Source organism: Haplochromis burtoni, unplaced genomic scaffold (assembly GCF_018398535.1).
Source record: "Haplochromis burtoni strain Fernald_Lab_line unplaced genomic scaffold, NCSU_Asbu1 Contig_37, whole genome shotgun sequence".
Taxonomy (NCBI): domain Eukaryota; kingdom Metazoa; phylum Chordata; class Actinopteri; order Cichliformes; family Cichlidae; genus Haplochromis; species Haplochromis burtoni.
Window position 1 is genome coordinate 387,710 of NW_024582398.1, and position 24,027 is coordinate 411,736.

At 42.1% G+C, this 24,027-nt stretch overlaps 1 protein-coding gene across 4 annotated transcripts in view; it reads right to left on the minus strand.

Moving 5' to 3' along the window:
* vti1a (vesicle transport through interaction with t-SNAREs 1A) overlaps window positions 1-24,027 on the minus strand; it is a 114,294-nt gene that overhangs the window by 14,014 nt on the left and 76,253 nt on the right. For 2 of the 4 annotated variants that reach the window (XM_005919637.3, XM_005919636.3), the window contains one exon: window positions 20,389-20,450. In XM_005919637.3, the coding sequence (XP_005919699.1) occupies window positions 20,389-20,450 (62 nt within the window). Of the gene's footprint in view, window positions 1-20,377; window positions 20,451-24,027 lie in introns of all 4 variants that reach the window. The other 2 variants (XM_042219719.1, XM_005919638.3) reach the window with 1 other exon arrangement.

Sequence of the window (24,027 nt, forward strand, 5' to 3'; positions counted from 1 at the left end):
TGACTGCTGAGGCAGGCTTGGCTTGCTGTGGCCCTTCCAAAACTATGCCGCAGGAATTACCTGTTTGGCCAACAGCCAGGGGGACTCGGTCTGCAAAGTCTTGTGGTTGTTTATCTATTTATTCACTTACACTTCATGCACATGTGCACTTTAAAAACATTTCAGACTGCTTAACATCCACTTCCACAGATTCTCCTTTGAACTACACAGGTACACAGGATAAAAGCCTGTTCAACTCACAGCAGCAACAATCAGTTTTATGCCAAATGTGTTTCAAATCCAAAGAAAACCTGGATAGAAGATTTACTGAATGACTAGCAGGTGAAATCATACCACTGATCTTTACTGCATCCTAAGAAAAATACTTCATTTAACCTTCCATAAGCCTGACTCACCTGATAACGCTTCCTGTATGTCTGTATTTTGACAACATTGAGAACAACACTGCAACAATATTGAGCCTGTTTTTTTCTGAATATATCCTATAACAAAAAATAAAAGGGGAATAAAAGGGGAAATTTATGTAGGCGTTTATCTTTGGTGGAGCTGTACGAACTTATAAATGCAAATGTAAATCAAACACTGTACAACAAGAACACAAGTTCTGACAAAGCCCTGATTTATGTTGAACAGAAAGCCCGATTGGTCGCTGCACAATCTGCACTCGTGCTCCACCATGTAAAACCTGCCAAAGACAAACACAACTGCTCAACAAAGTGCCACTTGTGACACATCATCCGAGGAAGCAAATGTTCAGGCTCCTGCTTCAGAAACAAACTTCTGACAGCAGCAGATGATGAAACAGAGCAGATCCCAAATTATTCTCGCACTCCTCAGAATCAGCTAAACCTGCTGCAGCCTGGAGCAAGCCCCTCACCCTCCTGCTGACAGAAAGATAGAAAGAAAGTGAGGAGAGGGGCCAATGAAACGACAGAGAAGGAGGAGGAAAAAACAGTGCCGATGCAAGAATGTCGTACTTCTTAATTTTATTATTTAGGAACGCTCTCTCTCCTAATGTTACTGCAAGTGTAAACATGTACGAACCAAAAGCCCATCCATTTTAAAGTTCATGAGCAGACACTTAAATGTACACACAAACATTTCCCCGAGCACACATGTCAAATGACCCACTCAGCAGATCATGCAGCTCCACATGTTTAGACACGGGCAGAAACACCATTCTTGGCAGTGCTCGTGTGTAACTGTGAGCTCGACTGGCGGACTGAGGACGATAGTCGAGACTTGCTCATTTCACACTGAGAGGTGAGCCAGAGAGCAGCAACAGAATCTAGCTATAAAACACGGAGCCGAATGGGGGGGATGACTATAGCCCACGGTATAGTAACTGCCACCTTTGCTAGACTCCATCCATCCAAGGCTTTCTCACAGTTATCTATTATCATAACCTCTGTCTCAGTGGGCAAGTCTGACACATAAACCCCCTTTAGCGTGGCAGCTCTCACTTCGACTGGCCTCGTGCTGACTCACCCCTAAAATATATCAGGTGCGTGCCTCTGACGTCGCGTTGCAGACGCAGCTTAGGTCCAGGCTTGGGGAGCACTTCGTCTAAACGGGGTCTTTTAAAAATTCTCTATCCTGGTTTTGTAGTCATGTGACCGCTACCCTTGTTAACTTGTCTGCTATTTTGGATGTGTGACAGTGCAGGATCAAGTGATTAAGGCTACGTCCACACGTACCCGTGTTTTCAAAATTACCCGGGTACGTGTGGACGTAGGCTTCAAGCAAACAGTTCAGTGACCTCCAGGTAACCTCCAATCATTAGGGAAATTCCCTGACTGTTTACCAGCACTCCAAAGCAGGTTGATGCCAGATTGCTGCTGTTTCCTGTAATTTGCATGGAAGACACTGCAAACACTTACTAAAGAGTGACACAAAAATGTTTGTTTTGAAGGCGAACATTCACCATCTCTGGTTTCCATTGCATGTTTTTAAGTCTTACCACTTGTCAGCTAGTAGTTAATACTGATTGTATCACATCCAATTGACAAGTCTTGACATGACAAACCTCTAGACCGTTACGGTGTCTCACTTCCTTCTTTCCTTATGCACACTTGACGTGACCTCGGTACAAACTAGACATACAAGCCCTATTTTAGATATACAGGCAGTACTTTAAGTAATGTGGAGCACAGATCCACTCCTGAAAAACACTGTGGTGCATGTGGTGCAATTGCAAGGTTTGTTTTGAGCTGATCTGGAAAAGCCAGATAACTTATACAAGGAAGGGATGCTGCACTCAAAAAATTCAGAATCTATGAGAGTAAGGAAACACATTACCCACTTCCAGAAATTGATTCTGTTCATCTGGATGTGGTGTTTTCAGTGGAACAAGCGTTTCATCACTCATTTGAATGACGTTGTTAGGCAATGGCACTAGTTTCAGTCGTTATGCAACTGTACAGTTTATAAGGCAGTGGAAACCTGCCGTTAGCTGACACTTGGATGAGTGATGAGACATTTCTTCAACTGACAAAAAAACCAAACTGTCCACTTACCTGGAATATTAGGCATGCACAAAGACATATTAGCCAATCATGCATGTACATAATTGAGGTTCAGGAGTATTTCAGCTGTGAAGTGGCAGCCAGACCTATTTGCTTTGTCAGTAAACATGTAAATAAATGTACTTTTTACAAAAACTTTACTTTAGTTGTCTGTGTCCATAATATGAATTAGCATGGAGTTTGTATTGAGCTGAAAATGAAATATGCCTGCAAAAGTTCACCAAATGCCTAAACTGTTTTGTTTTGGGAGTTTTTGTACTGGTGATTCCAGATAGGCACTTTTTCTTGGTGCCACTGACCTTTGACACTAAAGTTATAGCTTTCTCCCTGCTCATTTAGATAGGGGCTTTAAATAACTGCCAAAATGGCTGAAAAGGTAAGAGTTAGAGACTGGCAAAAAATGTTTGCCTTGACACAAACAGTCTTACGTGGTCTGATGGTAAAAAAAACAATTCACAAGTTAGAAGTATAAAACCAAACATTATAAAGAAATTTAACCCTTTTAGCTGTGTGGCATTTTAATGTCTGCGCTCAGAAGGCGGCCTACACCTCATGCAGTGTCACTGCTGACAGACCTACCCATCAGTCTCATCTTCTCCTTTGTTTAGGTTAAGTGCATTAGCTCTAGCAGCCCACGCACAGAGAGGCAGCTTGGTGTACGGGGGGGAAAAGAAGTGTTGGAGCGTATGGGCAGGAAGCAGTGAGGAACGAAGAGGTGGATTTGACAGAAGAGTTAAAGACAGAGAGAGTAAGGGGAAAAAGTTTTTAACTATACCCAGCCATGATAGCACATTGACATTGCCTTTGCAGTTCCACTATGTATGCAAAACTGGCAAATTAGGTAAGAATTAAGATCTTGTATTTTGAAGAAAGCAGCGCTATTCGATAGATCCAGAGGGCCTTCGTTTATCAAGTGTTCCAGCGACTGTGCCATTCTGAAACTGAAGCGGATTTCACGGGTTAGTCTATTCTCGTCCGCTGGCCACTGTGGTGTGTAAAATGAGAGGGAATGCTATGTTTTGGGAAATCTAATTTGAGGGCCGTGTTTGTTTTCCCTGCGTTATTTTGCAACCGGGAGGCTGGCTCCAAAGCAGCACCACTCTCTCTTTTACCCTAGTTTCACAACAATGTCCAGCACCAGTGTCCAACAAAAACCCACATACGCAACTGAGGAAAGGACATTAAGCCAACATGGGTCACTTTACCTCTTCCTCATCAGTGGTCTCTCTCAGCAGTCTCTCACAGAATTAAGCAGTCCGCTAATTAGGAGGTTATTCACCATGCCACAGGAACATATGCACATGTGCGTACGTATAGATGTATTTAAAAAAACATAAATATTAGCGGCCATCTTTTGGCAGCTAATTGCAAAGAGCTCCCCCGTGGGAGGAGAGAGAGAGGTCCTCTGTCGATAATTAATCCTCGTTTAAAAAAGTAAATGACATTCATTAGCGGGGAATCGAGCCAAGTGCCATTATTTACATGGCAATAATCTGGAGCATGCTGGTGGCGCTCTTTTAATGTTACAGAAATAACTCTGGGACAGGGGGACGAGTACAGTTGCTTTCCCTCCTTTTTTTTTTTAATGTGTGTGTGTGTGTGTGTCTTCGCACCCAGGAACAATTAGGCCCAGACGAACAGATGGGGACGCCTCTGAGTGAGAAAGCTCTTCTGAACGACTCTTCATCTCCTTCTTATCTCGCTCTCTCATCCGCTTGCACATAGTCACACACGCACACAGCCAAAACAGACAAATACACAAACGCTCAACAGAAATGCACACACATTTGGGCACACAGGAAAAACACACTGAGCTAACTTTTAACATTAACTGCCATAACAGAGACCCTGTTACAAGTGGCAAAACAGAAATGTTGAAAATGTGAGCCACAGAAATCACCAAGACTTGAGGGTCAAAGCACAAAAAGCTGGCTTGTTTACTGATTTTCATGTGCGATTTATAATAATATAAATTCTCAGTGAGACTTTTGGTTACTGCTTTAGGACTTTGGACAATTCATGCTTCGCACACATTCGCAGAAGGAACACAGCAGTCACATTTCTTTGCGATAACACTGCTGAAGCTGGAATAATGATCAAAAAGTTACATAATGGGCCATTTGTTGCACAAGGGGTTTTCTACAATGGCGCTAGTGTCTGCACGATGTACTGTTAGCGATGCACACAAGCATAAAAAGGATGAATGCAGAGACAAAGAGGCAACACTGAACACAAAACCCCAACATCACCTCTTGTTCTTTTTAAGAATGAGGAAATGCATAGAGAAACAGAGTTAGTCAGCATCTCTATAATACTTACAACCTTATAGCTAGAGATTAGCTTCAAAACACATTATTAATTAAATAATTAACAGTATAATTTTATTAAGGGGACGTAGCAGTGGACAAGGCAATTAATGGGCTCTACGGTGCTCTATTTTCAAACCGTCAACAAATATGATCACAGTACCAAGTGGATATGTTTTGACATATTTTAAAATTAAATAATAATAAAACTTTATTATCTTTTGTTCTCTGTCATTTTATAACACATCACTCTCTGATTTAGTCTTTCTAGGATCATTATCCCGGCTGACCTGGATCCTGATCGGTTTTCCACTCGTCTGTCTAATATCAGGCAGCAGGTCACAGACATGAAAACTAACACACTTGTGCAACCCGTTACCCTTCTTTGTCTTGCTAAGTACAATGATTAAGGTATCAGTCCTTGGGGAACCAGGTGAAAAACAGAGGAGACAGCCCTGAGAGTATAAATCACCGCTTCATGATTTCAGCGTGCTCTTAGCCTCCTCTGTGGACACAGGGGACAGCCCCAGCCCCCTGTAGTCATGCTTTCAGGCTGGGTGTGTTCCATCACACAAAGTAGACCCCTTCTTTACCTATAAGATTAAGTAACATTATGTCGTGTTTGCTGACACCGAGGTAGCAGCCCTGAGCCCCACAGGGCCTCCTCCTCCATCATATTTTGTTACATCTCCCTGACAATGGACTCTGTCAACAAAACAAACACTATTATCTCGTCATCTTTGCTTCTTCTCACTATTAAAACTAAATCCAAAGCTAAACTAGTGGGATTAATGAAGGAAACTAAACCGCAGAGTTGTTGCTCTTTCAGTAACTGCAGTTTTAATGAATGCCTAATGGCACCCGCTCTGGACTGAGGCCTAGCGTGGCCTCTTCCGAGCCAAGGGAAACTTCCGAGAAATCCGATAGAATCCAGGGTGTGGGTCACGATAACTCGTGCTTCCTGCTAGCCCCACTTCCACGACCTCTCTTCCTTTAGCCACTCTTCACCAACCCTCAATCGATCTGCTTTTCTCCTGAGATCAAAGGTTTGCACCACTGTTGTACATTTAGCCTCGGCTGGGTCCTCCCACATCATGTCTAAATATTAATGATAATAAAGTCTCACACCCATCCCTGTGTCAGGCAATTACAGCCAACATTGATCCTTTGCTTTCTGCTCCAATTAGAACTCACCGCTCGTAATGCGTCCTGGCACATCAAAGGATAACAGCCATTGATCCACTCCTGGATCTTAACGTTTACTGTTAGGAGAGAGGAAGGAGGATGTGGCGTGGCAGAGGGGGGGAAGCAATATTCTGACTAGAAAACAAGAGACGAGCAAAGAAATCATTTTATTCAATAAGTCAGGTAAAGGGAGTGCTGAAACTCAGAGGGTAAGGCAAGGCAGAGGGGGCTCAATATTAACGGATATTCTGACAGTTCAGAAGGCAACCAGCATCCGGAACCCTGGAAAGACTCACAACAGTGTTCGCAACAGTGCGGCTACACAAACCACCGAAAGCTCAGATCTTTTTGCTCGAAACTATGAAACGTGTACGTGAAAAAAAGCCGCATTTAATAAGAAAAAGGGTTTTCACAGCTTCTGCGGTGTCTGCCCATCAAAACGACAAACACCAAATCACTGCAAAACAATATAAAAGTAAATTTATTATAAGTTCAGCTCAAGGACAATAAATCCTACACAAATGCCCATCAACTGACACTAAGACTTTTAACATTATGCCAACTTCTAAATATCGATGACTGTGCTGCAGCCAAACTTAATAAAGAAGAAGAAGAAGAAGAAAAAAACAACAACTCTGGGGATTTCTGATCAGGCTTATACAATACAGGTCTCAGTGGGAGGCAAGAAAAGCTTCAGTGAAACATGAGTTATCATGACAACCTCCCACATCTATGTCTCTAGGCCAACTATCCTAGACAACTGACCTTTCTGACATTTTGAAGTTTGAGAAAAGCAAAATTTTTAAATCAGCGTATGCCATATAGAAATATTTACAGCACACCCAGCTCAGAAAGAGAGAGAAAGGGGTAAAATCCGACCTACTGAGTCAATAGAAAGCGACACATCACCATTAAACCGTGGACATTCTGTCCACAAATGAAGCTACACAATCCCACCGTTGACACCATTATTTGACAGGGCTTGTTGTTATGGTCGTTCTGTGCTGGACTAATAGCTCTGATAGTCCTGGCCTCGACCATGACCTCACAGCTGCCTTTGTCACCGAGCTGGAGGAAGGCTTGCCCATCGCTCTGGGCTACAATGATACTCTTCATGGCACAATAATACACTGAAACACTGAGCTACTGGAATGCAACCCAGTGGTTTGTATACCTACAATTAATTGACTGGCTGTGGTTGAGGCTAAAGTTAATATATGTTGAGCAAGAAAGACACTGAGAAATAAACACAATATTCCTGTACAAATTTAATTTAAAATAAAGCTGGCATCAATAATAATGCCCCAATGCTAATACTGGGGGACTCTGAGCTGTGATCTTTATATTAGGTGGTCTTGAGGGCAAAACATATTTTCAAAATGACTACAAAATTTTCAATTAAATGTCACAAACCACTGCATGATTTTTCCTCTTTTGCTTTTAGCCTAAAGGAAACAAAATGTCTAAAAACGTCACTGCTGAACTAGAGAGGGAAATCTGGAACAGAGCAGATGAACTGGAGAGATTTCAGGCTTGAGGGGGGAAAAAAAGCTGTGAGGGTGCTATTTCAAAAAATAAATAAATAAAAAATTAGACAATCTGATATAATCGCATCATCAATTTTAAAATGTAGGCAATGACTTGTTCAATCTGTCTTACAGTACCTTGCTTATTTTATTTTAGATGTGCTCCTTATTGTGTTGCTTATGGTATCTTAAATACATATTATGTCAAATCTTGCTCATAATTAGAACAATTAAATGAAAATGAACAACTACTAGCAACTAGAAAATCAATCAAAATCATTCTTAAATGTTTCTACGGCCTTAACACCTCAGCGTTCTTTTCCATATTTGTTTGTGTATGATATTTTCCCCTCTTAGCGACCCACTGTCCTCTGGCTGTGGTATCCCTCACTATTATACGCTTTGCTAACATGGTGCTTTGCTTCAGCTCTGTACCTCAGTTGCTACCAAACGATGTAATTAAAGATTGGTGAAATGAAACCAGTGTTTAGAAATGGTTTATGTCAAGTCTGTTCTCAAATGTTATACCACAGGGGAACTTTTAGATGGGATGGGTGTGCATCAACGTCCTGTTAAAGTAGAGTCTTGGCCCAAAGGCTAAAGATAAAAAAAAAAATCTAACCAACAGAGCCTTAATATGAGCCAAGTCACAAGACGAAGGCGGTGTACGATAATAATGCAATGGTAACGGTAGGAAAACATTTGTTGTTGGCTGGAAAATCAGGCTCCTCGCATGTGTGTGATACTGAGTGATGCATTCAGGTCAGCTGGGGAGAATGAGGGGATTGGCGGGCTCCACAAACAGGCTGGGAAAGTGACACCAGGATGCTAGGCCAAGACATCAATGTCCTCACAACTTCCCTTTAACAGTGAAGCAATGTTAGCCCTGGCGCCATCGGATACAGGGCGGGGGTTAAAGTTTACATGATGGCTGACAGGATGTACGCATGTAACCCAGCAAACAGAAAATAAACAAAGTGGCTCTAAATTTTGAAATGCGATGGTTTTCATGGCTTTAAGTGACAATGTAGAAAGAAGTGGATATTTGTGTAGGGGGTCATGGAAAAAAAAGGTTCCATTTGAGAGGCTTATTTGTCAAATCAACTAAACTCTTTTTGTCATTGTTACTTTTCTTAGCTTTTACTATGTATATGCAGAGTCTGACACTACAGGACTGTTTGCAAATTCTTCTGCTGAAAGTGGAAAGTTATTCTCTGCTCACTTAAAATTTGAGTGCAAGAGGCGTTCCTCTGAGCATTTCTAACAGCCTTACTGGTCTGGGAGTGATTTCTGGCCCAAAAGGCAAGTTACACCAGTGTCATGAGGACACTTTAGTGCTGTAGTTGGGACCTTTGTGTAGCAGTTAAACATTTGAAATGAACACTATTTATATCTTCATTTATTCAGAAGTTTTTCAAGGAAGGCAAAGGCTTAGTTGTTATTTTGAAAGAATCTATTTTTGGACAGAGGATCTTTAACGAGATGTAGTGCCCCAAAGCATGTTGAAAATATACTTCTGACTACACAGGATCACAAAAGGTCAGCATAAACTGCATATACATTATAATCAATCAAATTAATAATCACAAGATATTCTCTTGATTTTCAGCTAATATTAATCAGATGAACTTCTTGTGCTTCAATCTTTTTAAAGATTTTCTTTTGCAATTATCTTAACAAGCAACAGTCAACAGAATTAGGCTGGCAACTTTAATAACTCTTTGTTTCTCATTATCAGATCCCTGAAAGAAGAGACCCAAAAACAAAGTGAGTAACTGAAGTTTTAGAATGTGGAGCAAATGTGCAAATGTGTGGCTGCACATACTATTGTGTTAAATCACACTGAGGGTTGCAGTAATAATCATCATACCAGAAGCATATCTGCTGCCAAAAAAAAGGAATAGGGGAGGGGGGGAAAAATGATATTTTGTGAGCATGGCCATTCACGCTCAGACAGATCGTGATGGGATGATGTTGACCGTGGAGGTGCAAACTAAGATCCCTGTCGCCACAGAGACGTGAAGATTGTGGTGTAAGCGGGGAAGTCTTCTCTACAGCTGGCAGCAGGCCTGGCCTAGCACCAAGGTGCTCAGCCAACAGCTCCTCTCCTCTGTCACATCCCCCCTTCCTCCACCTCTTCCTCTACAGCCGCCTGGATGCCAGTCTGCCTGGCTGGTGTGGTCCAAACAAGACCCAGCCATCGGGCCAAAGGGGTAATGGAACTGCTGCCAGCTGGGCCAGCACTTCACGGCCGAGCACCACTCTCCAAACAAACAGTGCAATGGGCCACAAGCCACGGGCAACATGGAACCTGTCATTACCAGCCGTGCATTGCTGGTTCACTCCCCAAAACCCGAGCCAGGCTTGAACGTGTACTGCACTTGACTTCAGCAAATTTCTCAGCCAGGATTTGTCATGAGAGAATCCCTTTTCAAAATCATGCTATATCATCAGCATATTAAACAATGCATATACAATTACCACCTAAACATGACAAGTTCAAGTTTGTTACATACAAGTGAAAAACTTACAACAGTCCCTGGGATTAACTGTTTACCATCTAATTAACAAAACATCTAGAAAACTTTCTGCAGTCCCAAGGCTAAAATTGGACTCTGTGGGCATTTGTGCCTCAGTTGGATTTTCTCCAGCGATCATGATTTTCTGGCATTTTGGCATTTTTGAGGCATCTATCATGAAAAAATGCAGTTTCAACATCACAAAATAAGAATATGTCAAGCGCTCCTTTCACTGGAATGCACCACAGGGACAAGAGTAATGAACAAAACAACCTGCGTCACAAAGTAACTTTGTCATGTGCTCCACACTGAGACAAATTGTGTTTCAGAGAGTGTGGAACAATAACTCAATGTACTACCGCAACACAAAACCACACAACAGATCTCAGTGACCATGCCCGAGTCAGCGTCAAAACCTACTAATTAAAATATCGGTGAATTTGTCCCTTTCTTTTTCTTTCATGCCATCGACAATAAAACAAAACAATATTTTTATATATTCTATATATACACATATACATATATATATATATTGTTAGCTGGGAGACAGAGTGGTGACCTGTTTAAGGTGTACCCTACCTCTCGCCCTATGATTGCTGGGATATGGGCTGAATGTAGTTCTCTGTTAGCAATGTAATGGCAGACTGTAAGGGCCCCATTATATCTGCTGTCCAGTGCCTGGCGAACGGCACCATATGGCAAAGTTAACATCAAATTGATGTCACATCTGCTATTAGAAGGGGCTGTGTCTGCTGGTTCTGTAATTGTAGATTTTTGCAACCTGTTGCGTTGTGCAACTGCAGTCGGTTTAAGTGTATGATCATGTCGGTTTTTACTTCATTTAAAGTATTATATCACTACATATCCTCAGAGATTCACAGATTATATAGGAGATGTTACAATAGTTTGAATAAATGAGACTTCATGGAAAAAGAAAAAACAAACAAAACTGTGGAGTTTTTGTCTGAGTGGCAGTACCCATTGTTGAAGAAAATACTACTGTGGGTACTTAGGATATAACAGCGAGCATAAATAGCTGTGGCTGTGTGATGACGTTACTGGCAGTGTGTAAAGAAACCAATGCTAAGGATATAATAGGCCCCCCAAGGAGCTATGGAAAACTCATCTACCTGCAGAGAGCATCTACTGCCAGATGGGGGCACTGTCCAAAGTATGTGGTGCAACCAGTCTGTGAATTTACTCTTACGTGTGAACTATGCTTCTGCCTCAGATCTACGCCATAACCATAAAAACATTTTAACCCTACCCCGCAAACTTTTACGTAAACCTGACATGCACCTCGTGGAAGACTGCAGTGTAGGGAACCTGCATCTGAATAAGAATATTTTATTAAATTAATTATGTAGGGATAAAAGGAACTTCCGGTTACTATGCAAGTTAGGATGTATATTTACAAGTGTAAATCGAGCTTTACTTTGTTGTTGTTCTTAGAGGTTTGCTGGCTGATAGACCAACATACAAAAATCTTAAGTGAAACATGCTAAAAACAATAAAAACTCTCCACTGCAGCTAGTGTCATGTTTTTTTTGTGTGGTTTTTATTTATTTTTTTAATCTTTGAAGTTTTTTTGTGCTTCCCTTGTTTCCCGGTGAACTCCGGCACAGGAGAAGTATGTCACTCCAATCCTTGTCTCGACCCATTTGTCAACCATGCAGTATTCAAAACAAAAGCAATTAGCTGAGCTACACGCTGTTGGGTTCCTGGAGGACCGCATGGAAGTGCATTTGCCTAAGTTGAAAACCTTTCTCCGTAAGATCTCTTTAGGCAAATACCTAAACAAAACAATAGATTTCAACACAACCACACCCAGTGGATAAACTGTTAAGAGGGAGGGAGGGAGGGAGGATGGATGGATGGATGGGCATGGAAAGCTGCATATTTGTCTTTGACCTTGACCTAAATTACTTTCACAATGATTTTGAGATCTGGCATTATAAGACTGAAATTCAGTCAACAGCATGATGCAAACTATTTGCTTCAATATCAGAGATATTCTTATTTATATATTCTTATTTCCCAAGAGGCAAAGCAGACATCACTAAATTGGGTCAGAATTGGCCAATAACCATTTTAGGTGATTTACTATTCTCACGTTACAAAAGCTGACAAAACACTGTAGAATTGGGGATAATTTAGTCTTTGTGTTGTTATTTCAGTGCCTCTAATAACCATTAAAGAGACGTGGTGCTAGATGACTTGAACAACAAGGCAAAAATTCATTTTGCACTTTGTTATCTATTCCTTTTGTTTTATTTCTTTTAAATTCTGAGATACCTGTATTGTGTCAGCAAACAAATTGCACAAATTTTCACGAGGCAATAGAGGGAATTCAAAAGAGATTCAGCCTGAACTTTTGTGCAGTGGTAAACCACACCGGGAGACTGGATTTGGCAAATAAGATATTTTCAAAGGTACTTGTCAAAACTGTTGTACACACCACTGAATGCCCTTCACAGCAAGCAAAACCAAACCAAAGTAAGGGATTGGTAGGTGGGGTCTGTCCTTTGGCCTTCCAGCCTTTGGGACTGGAAAGTATAATACAGCATAAAGTCTATTTTTGTATTTTGTATAAAAGCACCGAAGGTTAGATGTATTTTGCTTAAAAAAGGGAACAATTTGCTGTTGAAGTATTTTGACAGGAGCTCCTGATTCCTGCGAATGCCTTGTCTTGCAACCTTTTCACTTCCTTGAAAAAAAAAGTGGCCCTGTTTTTATTGTTTTGCCCATTGTGATAAAGGGGATCTTTTATGCCATCAACAACATGGCAACAATGTACTGCCTTTGTTTCGTTGAGCCATCCTGGGGGGGCGGTTAGGATGAGACACAGACATACAGAGGCACAGTAAATGATTGATGGGTTAGAAGAAAATATTAAACAGAAAGAAAGAGTCCAAATTCAACATTTGTAAATATTTCAAGCTCTTGCACTCCAACAAAGAGAGATCTGAGGGGCAACACAATAACAGAAAAACTCTACTTAACTATCTATCCTGACGCAAACACGACACAGGCGGGTGTTACTGCTGGAATTATTGCTGTTTGCAAGAACTACTGTTGCCTGGTGCGTGTTGAATGGTTCCTTGAGATTACTTACAAATAAATATGATTAAATCAGAGGATAACAATGTATCCAGCAAACATAAACTTTAAGGGCCAATGGTTCTGCTTTGACAGTTCAAATAATAGTGATTTAATTAGTTAAATAAAAAGGAGCTAAAATCCCTTTTCCTGGCGATTAGACTGCATTTTTAGCCAAAAGAAAGGACTATGCAAAGATGATGAGAGGAAGAGTTAAATGAGAGCTGACTGAGAGTGCAGGAAATGAATGAACAGTGCAAGTGTTTGGACAGGAAACACTTTATCCTGGCAAATAATGGAGCCCAAGAGTTACTCATGACGGCAAAGGGACTGCATGTCCTGGCACGGATCGAGACGGAATAGTGAACTACACGAGCGAGTGTGTTGCAAAGCTATAGCAAACAGGACAGCCCGTTTACGTCCTTGACACAAAAACTGGCATCTAGTGATGCAGTGGCATTCCACAAAATTCCTGGAAGTTGTTGCATAGGATGCAGAGAAGTATCCACAATAGCTTGCTGGGAGGTAACAGGAGTCAAAGTAGAGACAATGTGATAGCTTCTAATTGCTTCAAAATGTCCTGAAGAAGGCCCCCTATTATCTATTTAAATCGGCTAATAATGGGAGGCTAGGAGGAGGAGATGGAGACGGGGGAGGTGGATGGGGATGGGGGGGGCCTAGGCAGAGGGTGAAAGCTATCCTCTGCGCTGCTGTCGCCTCATTATTTTCCGTCTTGACGGACGCCCGCGCTCAACCCCTGGATGAATGGCCCTGTGCTGAATAAGTTATCGCCAGACACACAAAGGAAAGAGTGCGCTACACAAACAACACAGCACTACTGCAAAGCATGAATCTCTTTTTCCTCTCCTTCTCAGTTTTTTCTCCCTCAAACCCATCACCCTTCCCCCTGCTCCCTCTAGACGAAAGGCAGGGCCTGCCACAGACTGAAATCTCACCTGTAATTTCTACAGAAGCTCTCAGTAGGTGGGGGAAAAACACAAGGGATACAGTAAAATAAAAAGGCAGGAAGGATAAAGGCATCTATGTTTGCTGAAAAGATGTATACCTGCGTTCCTTCATTTTGTTTCATCTGTCCTTTCTGTTTGTGCAGCTCCTCAATAAAGACAGGGACCTCCTTTGGACAGCATCAGAAGATGTCTAAGAGGATGGGTCTTTTTTGTTCTGTAGACAAGGCCCGCAGCATGATCACTGAAAGTGTTTTGGTTTCATCAGATCTGTATTTTGTTGTCTGGACTGCTGGGGCTTGGCATACTGAATCAAGATTACCTTTTGATTCCCTATAGCTACTAAATGGAAGCCATAAAGGTAAATGACAACAAGAAATGGCCCATTCCTAACGATTATGGAGACTATGTGCTCTACAACAGTCAACTCCTCTCCCTTGCTATCACTCAAAAGTAGAAGTGGAACTTTTGGACAGGAGAGCCTCTTTCCCCTCTGACGGGGAAATCAGAGGGTGCCGTGGCCCGACAGGCGCTCGACGGCAGATCAAACAGGGCGGGTACCCTTGGAGTGACACCTGGAGCCACTTCAAGGGATGAGAGCGCCACTGATCTCCAGTCATCTCGTCAGAACGACAGTCTGTCAGGGTTAAAGAAGGGGGAAAAAAGAAGCTCTATCAGCGAGGATGGTACGAGTGAGGTCGAACGAAGAATCACCTCAATGTCACGGATGCCTGACCCTAGAGCATTTGGAGAAGTGATACTGCAGAAGACATCTTTTTTGTTGGGATGCTGAAGATTAGCACTAGTTTTAGGTAGAGGTTAAAACTAATTGTGCGCACAAAACAATACGATGATACACGATTAGTTCAAGATTGTCGTGCTTTGATTACAAATGCCATCTACCTCAAAATCTATCAGATGGCATGCAGCATTTACCAGATTTTAAGCTAGCTGTCAGCCTCACACTTTGGTATTTTTGCATAAAAAAAGAAAAAAAAAAAAAGAACAATTTCTTCCCTATCACAAGCAGAATAACTAGAATTCAGCTATGGCCTGACACGCCATAAAACAGAAACCCACTATGGGCTGTATAATAGAAAGAGGGAGATATGTATGGAGAAAAAGAGGGCTTTGGCAGCCAGTTAAGCGAGTCAATCCTCAACAGACAACTGCATCCCTTATAAAACAACAACACGTCTTTGCCCTTGTCAACAACGTCTCCCTCTACAGCCCAGGCTTGTGTGTGCCTTTTTCTTTCTGCAAAAGACGTCCCATCAGCCCTCTCTAATGGGCAAGGTGTAGGAAGAGAGAAAAAGACAGAGATGAAGCAGAAAGAAGACAGAGAGAGAGAGAGCGAGGTGGCAGTGGTGCTTTTGTGGCTGAGGAGCAGTGAGTAATGAGGCTGAGGCGCACCCTGTCATTGTCCCAGCAGCAGCCTGCAGCCACAGACACACATACAGACACACAAATACACACAGATGAAAAAAAAAGGATCTAAAAACAAGACTTTGTCTGACATTCAGCATCTACACTGTGAAGTACCTGATGAAACTAAACAAAGTAGTTTAATTTCAAAATGTATTTAAGACCATTTGGTCTTGTTTTGTTAGATGGATTCATAAGAGGTGCTTGTTTAAAACACTCCGTATGGTCTCTCACGAATTCTATTCATCGTTTTCTCCGTCTCTGCTGCTGGGTGACTCTGGATTATTAAGATGTTGCATCACTTCTCCGAAGCATGGGTATAAGGTGAAGGTAAAAAGTCCAAGTTCATGGATGCAGAAAACAACACCACGGGTGCAGAGCTGAATTTAGCTCTGCAAATGTGTATGCAGATGCGCAATGTTTATGTCTACCTTGAGAAACCTGTTTGGCAGTAGTACTGCAATGGCTCACATAACCAAGCAAGGCCCTTTTCATTGCAAGGTGATGTTGAAAGAAGCCATTAACACCAAATATCTTCCTGCAGAAAGCTAACATGCTAGCTCTGATCTACTTAACACTGTCAACAGCAGATGCATTTACTTTGATATGTGTAAAGTTCATCTAGGGGATGAGGTGGAGGCACATACCGTTCATTCTTTGCTCATTTGCCAGAATGAAAAGAGACTGGGCATTAAAAAGAAAACATGCATTCACACACACTCGGATTGCTTCCCTGGAGGTAGTGGAAAAGGCCAAAGATAGAGGTGACCCACGGGGATGTAGTACTAAAGGGGGAGTGGATGCAGGGGGGTAGTAATGATGCCAAGCTGAACAAATTGCAAAGCAAAGGGAGTGCGTTTTAAATGTAGTACATGAAATTATCGTGGATGCAACACAGAGGGAAGATCAGAGAGGTTGGGATCCACTGGGAGCGATCTGCAACTCTCGGGACAAACATAAAGCTCGGCTACGGTGATGAGTTCAGCTGTAATACAAAGTAAAATAGGACAAACATGTCTTCCAATACTCTGCTGAAAATTCAGTGTGCAGAATTTGAATGCCTAGAAGTTTTCCCTCTGTTTTTCCCCCAAACACAAATAAATATAATAATAATATAAAGAATAATAAATGGAAAAGTGAAGGGAAAACATATGTGATCTGTTTCAGCGACAATTAAAACGTGAAGCTGTTGTTTTGCAACTTAATGACAAGATCTCAACAGAACTCACTCACTGAATTAAACTCCATTAATTACACGACCTACATATACTAACAGGTCGGTCTTCTACGCAGATAGATACAGAAAGAGATCACATATCTGCTAATAATAAACAAAAGCACCAGAGCCTTAAGAGATCTTACAAAATAAAATTTAAAAAAATCCCGCTCTCCAGACGCTTTTCTGAGGGCATGCACTTTAGTCTGTTGACTCCAAATACTGTTGTTTTATTAGGTCGAGCAAACAAGGAGAAAAAAAAAAACTACTTTCCATTAGAGGCAGAAAACTTTTGATTATCCTAGAGGCAAGGATGAGCTGTAAATACTATTCTCCTGCCAATTAGTCATATGAATAGGTTTACACCAGGTTCAGAAGAACTTCACTATAACAAGACTCTGAGGGTTAGCCGCAATAAGCCGCACTGTATTTTGTACTGAATTTGCCACATGTAGCTAAAATCAGAGAGACGATTGCAGTCACACATTAAGGCATCTTGTGAAGGCACGGCTCAAAAAAAAAGGAAGTAAGAGTCTTGTTAAGAGCGTGGCAGTATTAACCTGTGAGCTAGTGCATCATCTACGCCCAGGCTGATAGGCTGATCTCTAAATCAGTGTCCAGAGAGTGCGCGAGTCTGAAGGCTGAAGCTCTGTCCATCCTGCCTGCCCGTCGCTACCGCCAGTCCCAGCCATGAATATGGAGCTGTTCTGTGGCTGGGAGCTTGCTTATGTTTTCTGTCTGATATCTAGGCCCCATTCCCATTTCAAAGGGAGGTCCACCCGGGGCCTTGACTTTTTGATCTGCCTGGCGACTGAGTCGACCACCTGCATGTGGGATCAGCTGCCAGCGAGAGCAGACAACCCCTCTGCTTCAAAATATACACACACGCACCCCCTTCGCCCTCCCTTCACTGCTTCATTGCCCTTCGCTGTGCCCCCTCCTTCCGTGAAGCTGCCAGGAGCCCCCAGTGGTCCTAACTGGGTCTGGAGCTGCATCCCATTCCCCCCCTGCCATTTCTTCTGACCAGGGCGAGTGAGATGTTTGAGATGCTCAGTATAGCAACAGGACGCATCTTCATGCAGTGATGGGAACATTTTGTATTAATGAAAGGCCACAGTGTCAATGCAGCATGGAAACAACAAAGGCTTTATCAAAAGGTCTGTGGCCTTTGTAATCAGGGACAGAGAGGCGCACTGTGAGCTGTGAACCTCTCAAACCTGTAGGTGCCGAGCCCACATGTATACAACTCATTTAAAGCTTAGAGTAACTAAGCATGAGTAGATGACACAAGACTGCGTTTTCACTTGTGACACTTGTTATAAGCCCGTGACACAACCAATTAACAGCACCTATGTTCCTGCCACCGAGGGTAATTAGTTAGAGTTTCACAGTCAGAAAATGTAACAATTTATTTTCAAACAAAGCCACAGCTATTTGAGATGTGTGTCTTTCTGAATGTTTCCTACAATAAGTGATATTCACACAGTCTTTAAGTTAATTGGCTTTCTTGAACCATGACAGCTAGCTTAATGAGTGTCTAATTGTTTCTCAGCTGGGGTGATAGCACACCAGACCAGAAAGACACTTCAAGAAGAGGTGCGACTCTAAAAAGGACACCCTTCATCTCGTAGATCACAATAAATCCCTCCGTTGTTGCACCTACACACTCGGCTCTATCAGGGCCAAAGTTTTTTCGATGCTTATAATCAACTTAAAACTGCTGCTGTGTTTATATATCTGGGAAAAAAATGTATTCGTGCATCCAATTAATCAAACATCTGCATTCAAACAGAAGAAAACAAAAAATATATATACTTAACTAAACAAACAAAAGCTGGAATATTCATCAACCTGCATGAGTATTTGTGTCCACCTCTGGTTTGTGTCACAAGTGATCCGGGTTCCTAACATGTACCAGAAACGGTTTCACTACACTCATCTGTGTAAGCCTTTACACGCCACACTACTTCTTCTGCTGCCTCAAACAAATGGAGTATGACAAAGCAACCGGCATCGAAAACAAATACACTATTAATCAAAAAGCAAGAAAGGGGGTGGGTGAGGGTGGAGGTAATGAAATGAGTGAGGAAATTAGGAACAATTTCCAGAAAGGAGGGCATTTAACTAACCTTAACTGAATTTTTGGTCTGATTATAAATATATTATAAGCTTTTAAACTGAAATGAAAAAAAAAAAACCCAAAACAAATTATTTTATCAAATAGTGACAAAAAATAAAATAAAACTGTGTACGTTGTGGTGCTCCCGTCAAGCATAAAGGCAGGCAGTAGTCGAATAGGTTTGCAGCCGGGCCCCACTTTGGAAAGCCCTCATAAATCCTGATTTGAGACGGGCACTAACCAGAGGAGCTAAGGCATCAAGAGAGGAGGGAGGGGGGGCTGAAGAGTAAGTGGGTGGCAGCATGCCTCTTAAAATGCTACGTCTGATTAAGTCTTCCCATTAGGTGACAGCTGAACTTTAACATTAATATGATAATATTGAAATAAGTGCATGTTATTTACTTCAGCACCAGCAGGGGTGGAGGGAAGAAGAGGAGGAGGAGGGAATGATGAATGATTTCTGGACAGCTCTGGGTGACATGCCAGGCGAAGTGACCCCCCCCCACCCGGCCCTCCTCTTGCCATAATCAGGCTTGACAAAATGGAGACATATGCAGAAATATTGGTTACAGTCGGCGTCACAGCCCTTCTCAGGCCTTTCCTCTCCAGTATCTGCCGCCCGCCCTGCGAGCCACCCTCCAAATTGTCTATGGGCACTGAAGCATCTATTTCAATTGGCACTTCCTTCCTGCCCCCAGGATTTTACATTTAGTCTGTGTCATTTACATATTACTCTTAATCAAAATCCACAGCGGGTGACAAGGAGGGGGGAAAAAAAACAACAACAAGAGAGAGCAAGAAACAAAACCGTGGCGTCACGGTTCAGGGGTAAGCACGCAGACACTTTATGAAATGGAGATGTGACAAGACATTACGGTGTGTGTGTGTGTGTGTGTGTGTGTGTGTGTGTGTGTGTGTGTGTGTGTGTGTGTGTTAGGAAGCGGAGGCACCAGATAATGCAAGGCCTATTGAAATATTTGCGTTTGAATGCCTGTGCCTGTGTGACTGCCTTGTGAGTGAACTAGCACGCCAGGGAGACAAAGAGTGCAAGATGGATATGGGTGGTAAGTGCATTTTGTGGAAAAAAAAATGAAAAGAGAAAATAAACAAAGGCAAAGAGAAGAAAAGAATGGAGACATGTACAGTGTGCACTTGTCTCTTCCAGCAGGATGCTGTACTGGGCTACTTGTTTCTCAGGCACACAGCACCACATTTAACTAAACAGCCACTCACACAAATTGTTTACTTAGTTTTCTCAGCTATATAGTTCTGACTAATAAGAATTTGACTAAAAGATCACAGATCCTTTACAAATGAGTTTAACCTGCTTGAAACATGAACAAAAGCACTTGCTAATAGCCACAGGTGACTGACTGCAGCAAGTTATAAACTATAATATTCACTTTTAAATCTTATGAAAGTCTTTATTTACAACCTCACAGCACTGTTAAAGCACTTTGCATACAAAGAGGTGCAGAAACAGTGTTCCTACCTGCCTCTTACCTTCTCAGCATGCCGGTAAGGATGCGGGAACTCTTGCCCAGGTTGGCGTCTGTTTCTCTCAGCTGGAGTTGTAGGGGAGACAGAACCAGTGAAGGACAGCTTTTAGTTTTAATTCTGAACAAACACTTGAGCAATTTCAGTTTAACACACTCTGTCAACAAACTAAAGCTGTTTTTAAAAAAAAATCCCTCTGGTGAAGCACACACCAGGAAATAGTCCTTCTGATGTGTTTGCACAACTGGAAATATGTAAATGGGTTTAGGCAATGGTGGGTGGTGGCAGCGCACATAATGACCACTCGCTACTGTTAAATGCGCTGCAGTATTAGCTGCACATGTTGTGAAATCTGACATCGAGGTGGACTTTGTCCTAGGAATTTGTTGCAAGTTTGCAAGTTAAAGGCTTCTGTATCATAAGAACTGACGTTGCTTTCACACACGACGCTGTCGGCTGGAGCTTAACATATAATATGTGGATACTATTTCATCCACACTTGAAAACAAAAAAGAAACATGTAACGAGTATAAATAAGTACCACGGCAATAATGTCATTTGATTATTACAGTATTGTTGTGCAAGGTACTATTGCACTGTACTACTGGCCTTAGGGCAGAAAGACATCTCTACAGTTTGACACACTTTTCACTAAAGTTTCTTGCGACCCAGAGAGATGAATGGGAGATCCTTTGATTAGAGCTTGCCTTCTTACCTTAAAGGTACTGGCTTACCTGTCAAGAGACCACCCTCGGCAAAACCCCCCACTTTTAGACAAAACCAGTGGGGGGAAAAAAATACACGACAATTTTAGAGCTGCTTTAAAAGCAACTTATTTACCAAAGCATGAACAGCTAGGCTACACATAAGATCAATGTTTACTTCATTTGATGCATCTCTATGTCTATAAACTAGCAGCATTGTGAGCTGTTCAATGACAGAAAACTTTTGAAAAAACCTCCATAACCTTAGTAGGACATGCCACTTGATGGTCTTATATTCATCTTACTACAGAGCTAGATGAATATAAGGAAATGGAGTGAAAGATGCCTTTACTTTTAAAGTAGGTACCAAGCAGTGGGAGTCCTTGAAGGCACCCTTGAAATGATGATCATGGCTATTGAGGACTAATTGCCTGGATATTTCCCTTTTCTTGCTCCATTTCTTTCCCTTTTTCTTCCTCTCTGCCTTTTTTCCCTTCAGGGGTCATAGGAATGTTTTCAAGCTACTCTCTTGTCAGGCGTAGGGACTTTTCACAGGGAGGAGGATTTGGCAAAGATGTTGCCAGCAAAGTGTGAGTGTGAAAGTGGAAAAAAAATGCTGACATTGCACTGAGTGAGCTGCCACTAACATCTACCTGTAGTCGCATTTCTCGAGGATGACAGGGGAGCACGGGGAATAGTGATTGCAGAGTTTTTCTCTAAACAGTCAGCAGGGAGTGATTTATCTTCGTCTTTCTCTGAAATAATACTGCTTTCCCAATAAAGTCACCCCTTCTCTGTATGTTTTCATCAGTGAATCACACTATATTCTATTTGTTTTTAATTCTTCAGTTTCACATCTTTTCTACCAAAACTCCCCTTTCCTCTACAACGATCGGAGCCACGCTCTCTTTTTTCATGTTTGTTCTGGCTCATCCTGCAGTCATCGCTCTTCCCTGCAATTCATCCTCCCTTCCCAGCCCTGCTTTACTGCTCCTTTCTTCCTCTTCTTCCATCTTTCCTTCTTACCCTCTGGCAGCCTGGGCTGGTGTGATGCAGGCTGCCAGAGCCAAAGATACATGTGGTACAGGGTGGGAGGTGGGGGACCTGGGGTTTGGGCCCTCTGGCAAAGACAACAAGTCCAGCAGTTGCCTGATGTCTGCTTCTACCCACAGATCTGTCCCCTAGACACTTCGCACTTTCTCCCAAAATACATCTCTCTCTCTGAATCATTCCTTCTTTCCTTTTCCACCTCTCTCCCTCTCCCTCCACAGCCTCTCACCAAATCGTACGCCTTCCTCCATAACCTGAAATGGAAACCCACTGAAGTTTTAGGGTAGTCGAGTGTCTAAAATTAATCGTGGCTGCCTATAAAGAGAGAGTGAGAAGACCTTGTTCCTTGAAACTCATATTTTTTTCCAGCACTAAAGTAGAACAATTTCTAAAGACATCTTTAGCCAGCTTCGAGGATTAAAATGCATACACGTGTTGTTACTATTAACACAAATGAAAGCTAATTTGCACCCAAAATTCTAAACAAACTCTGATCCATATCATTTAAAGTGCAAATAGAGGGGCATTAAGGGAAATAAAAGGTAAGGTTTCAGCTTCAAGGATGAAAAGTACAAACTGAACATTTAATTCCTTTTAGAGCATTAAAGTTTGTTAGCTCACTGAGTACGACCATTCATTTGTCTGCATAATTAATCCTCCTCAGGTTAAATAAACTGTGCTTACAAATGACTGAGGCGATACTGTCAAAGTGCATGAGTTTATTTTATTTATTTTCAGTTAATTAATAAATAACTGTTGAAACTGAAGTTACAGCTTGCTGTGATAACTCTGCACAGTCGTAATCAAAGTGTTAAAAGAAGCAGGTTTTACTTTTAAGGCTGTCTAATACTTTTACTTTATTTCCTCAAATTCTTACACTCATTCCCGCTCTTGTATTATATGCATTTAAAAGACATGAATTACCACATTTAGGCAACAACCATTAAAAAAAATGCCCCCCTGCTACGTTTCACACCCTGAGGTAGCCTTGAGATCGGTTAAAAGAAATTCTTCAACCCGTTCAGGTGGTTCTGAGTCGGCAGCGTACTGCTCTGACCCTGTGTTGAAGTGTTCTATTGACTCCTATTTGTACCATAAAAGCAAAACAAAAGGCCACACCTCCTGCCGAGCGCTGGGGCTTGTGTAAATTTTGTGTTTGTATGTTTGTGGGTTTATTCATTGCCGAAACAATTTTAAATTCCATCTCTTTAATGCAAAAAGAGCTGCTAACCGACCCTTCTATCCTCGTGTCTTTACATCTCGGTTTCTTTTTACTTAACTTTTGCCCCACAAACTGCCTTTAAAGGCTCAGTGTGTGTGTGTGCGTGTGCGTGTGTGCATTTGTGTACATATGGTGAGGTGGTTCAGCAGAGGAGACTCATGGGAAGAAGGGAGAGAGAGAGAGAGCAAAAGAAAGAGAGAGCAGGTACTCTCAGTAGACGCTGTGGACCGTTTTGAAAGGAGATGTTTGATTTCCTTTGAAATCTGCTGTGCGAGGCCCAATGCCATGTTGTGATCTTTAAGCATTCTGCGTTGAGGGGGCCAACAGGGCTGGGCCCCCTTCCTGTGTTTGGTCTTTTCTGTCTCTGCCTACCTGTCTGTTTGGCTGACTGTACGTAAGGAGGGGAAGCACTAAGGATTGGGAGGGCTCTCTGAGGAAAAGTTGGAAGGATGGAGCGAAACGGCAGAGGGGTGCAGGAAAAGTGCAGGAGGGTGGGCGAGGAAGGACGGCAGGTGGCAAAGTTAACCCCTTTTAAGTGAAAGGAAGCAAAGGGGGGAAGAAAGCCATATTTCAACATTTTATCCAATCCAATTTTAGTTATAAAACACTTTTGAAAAACACAAGTTTGACAAAGTGCTGTACAATTCATCTTGAGGGGAACATATGGAG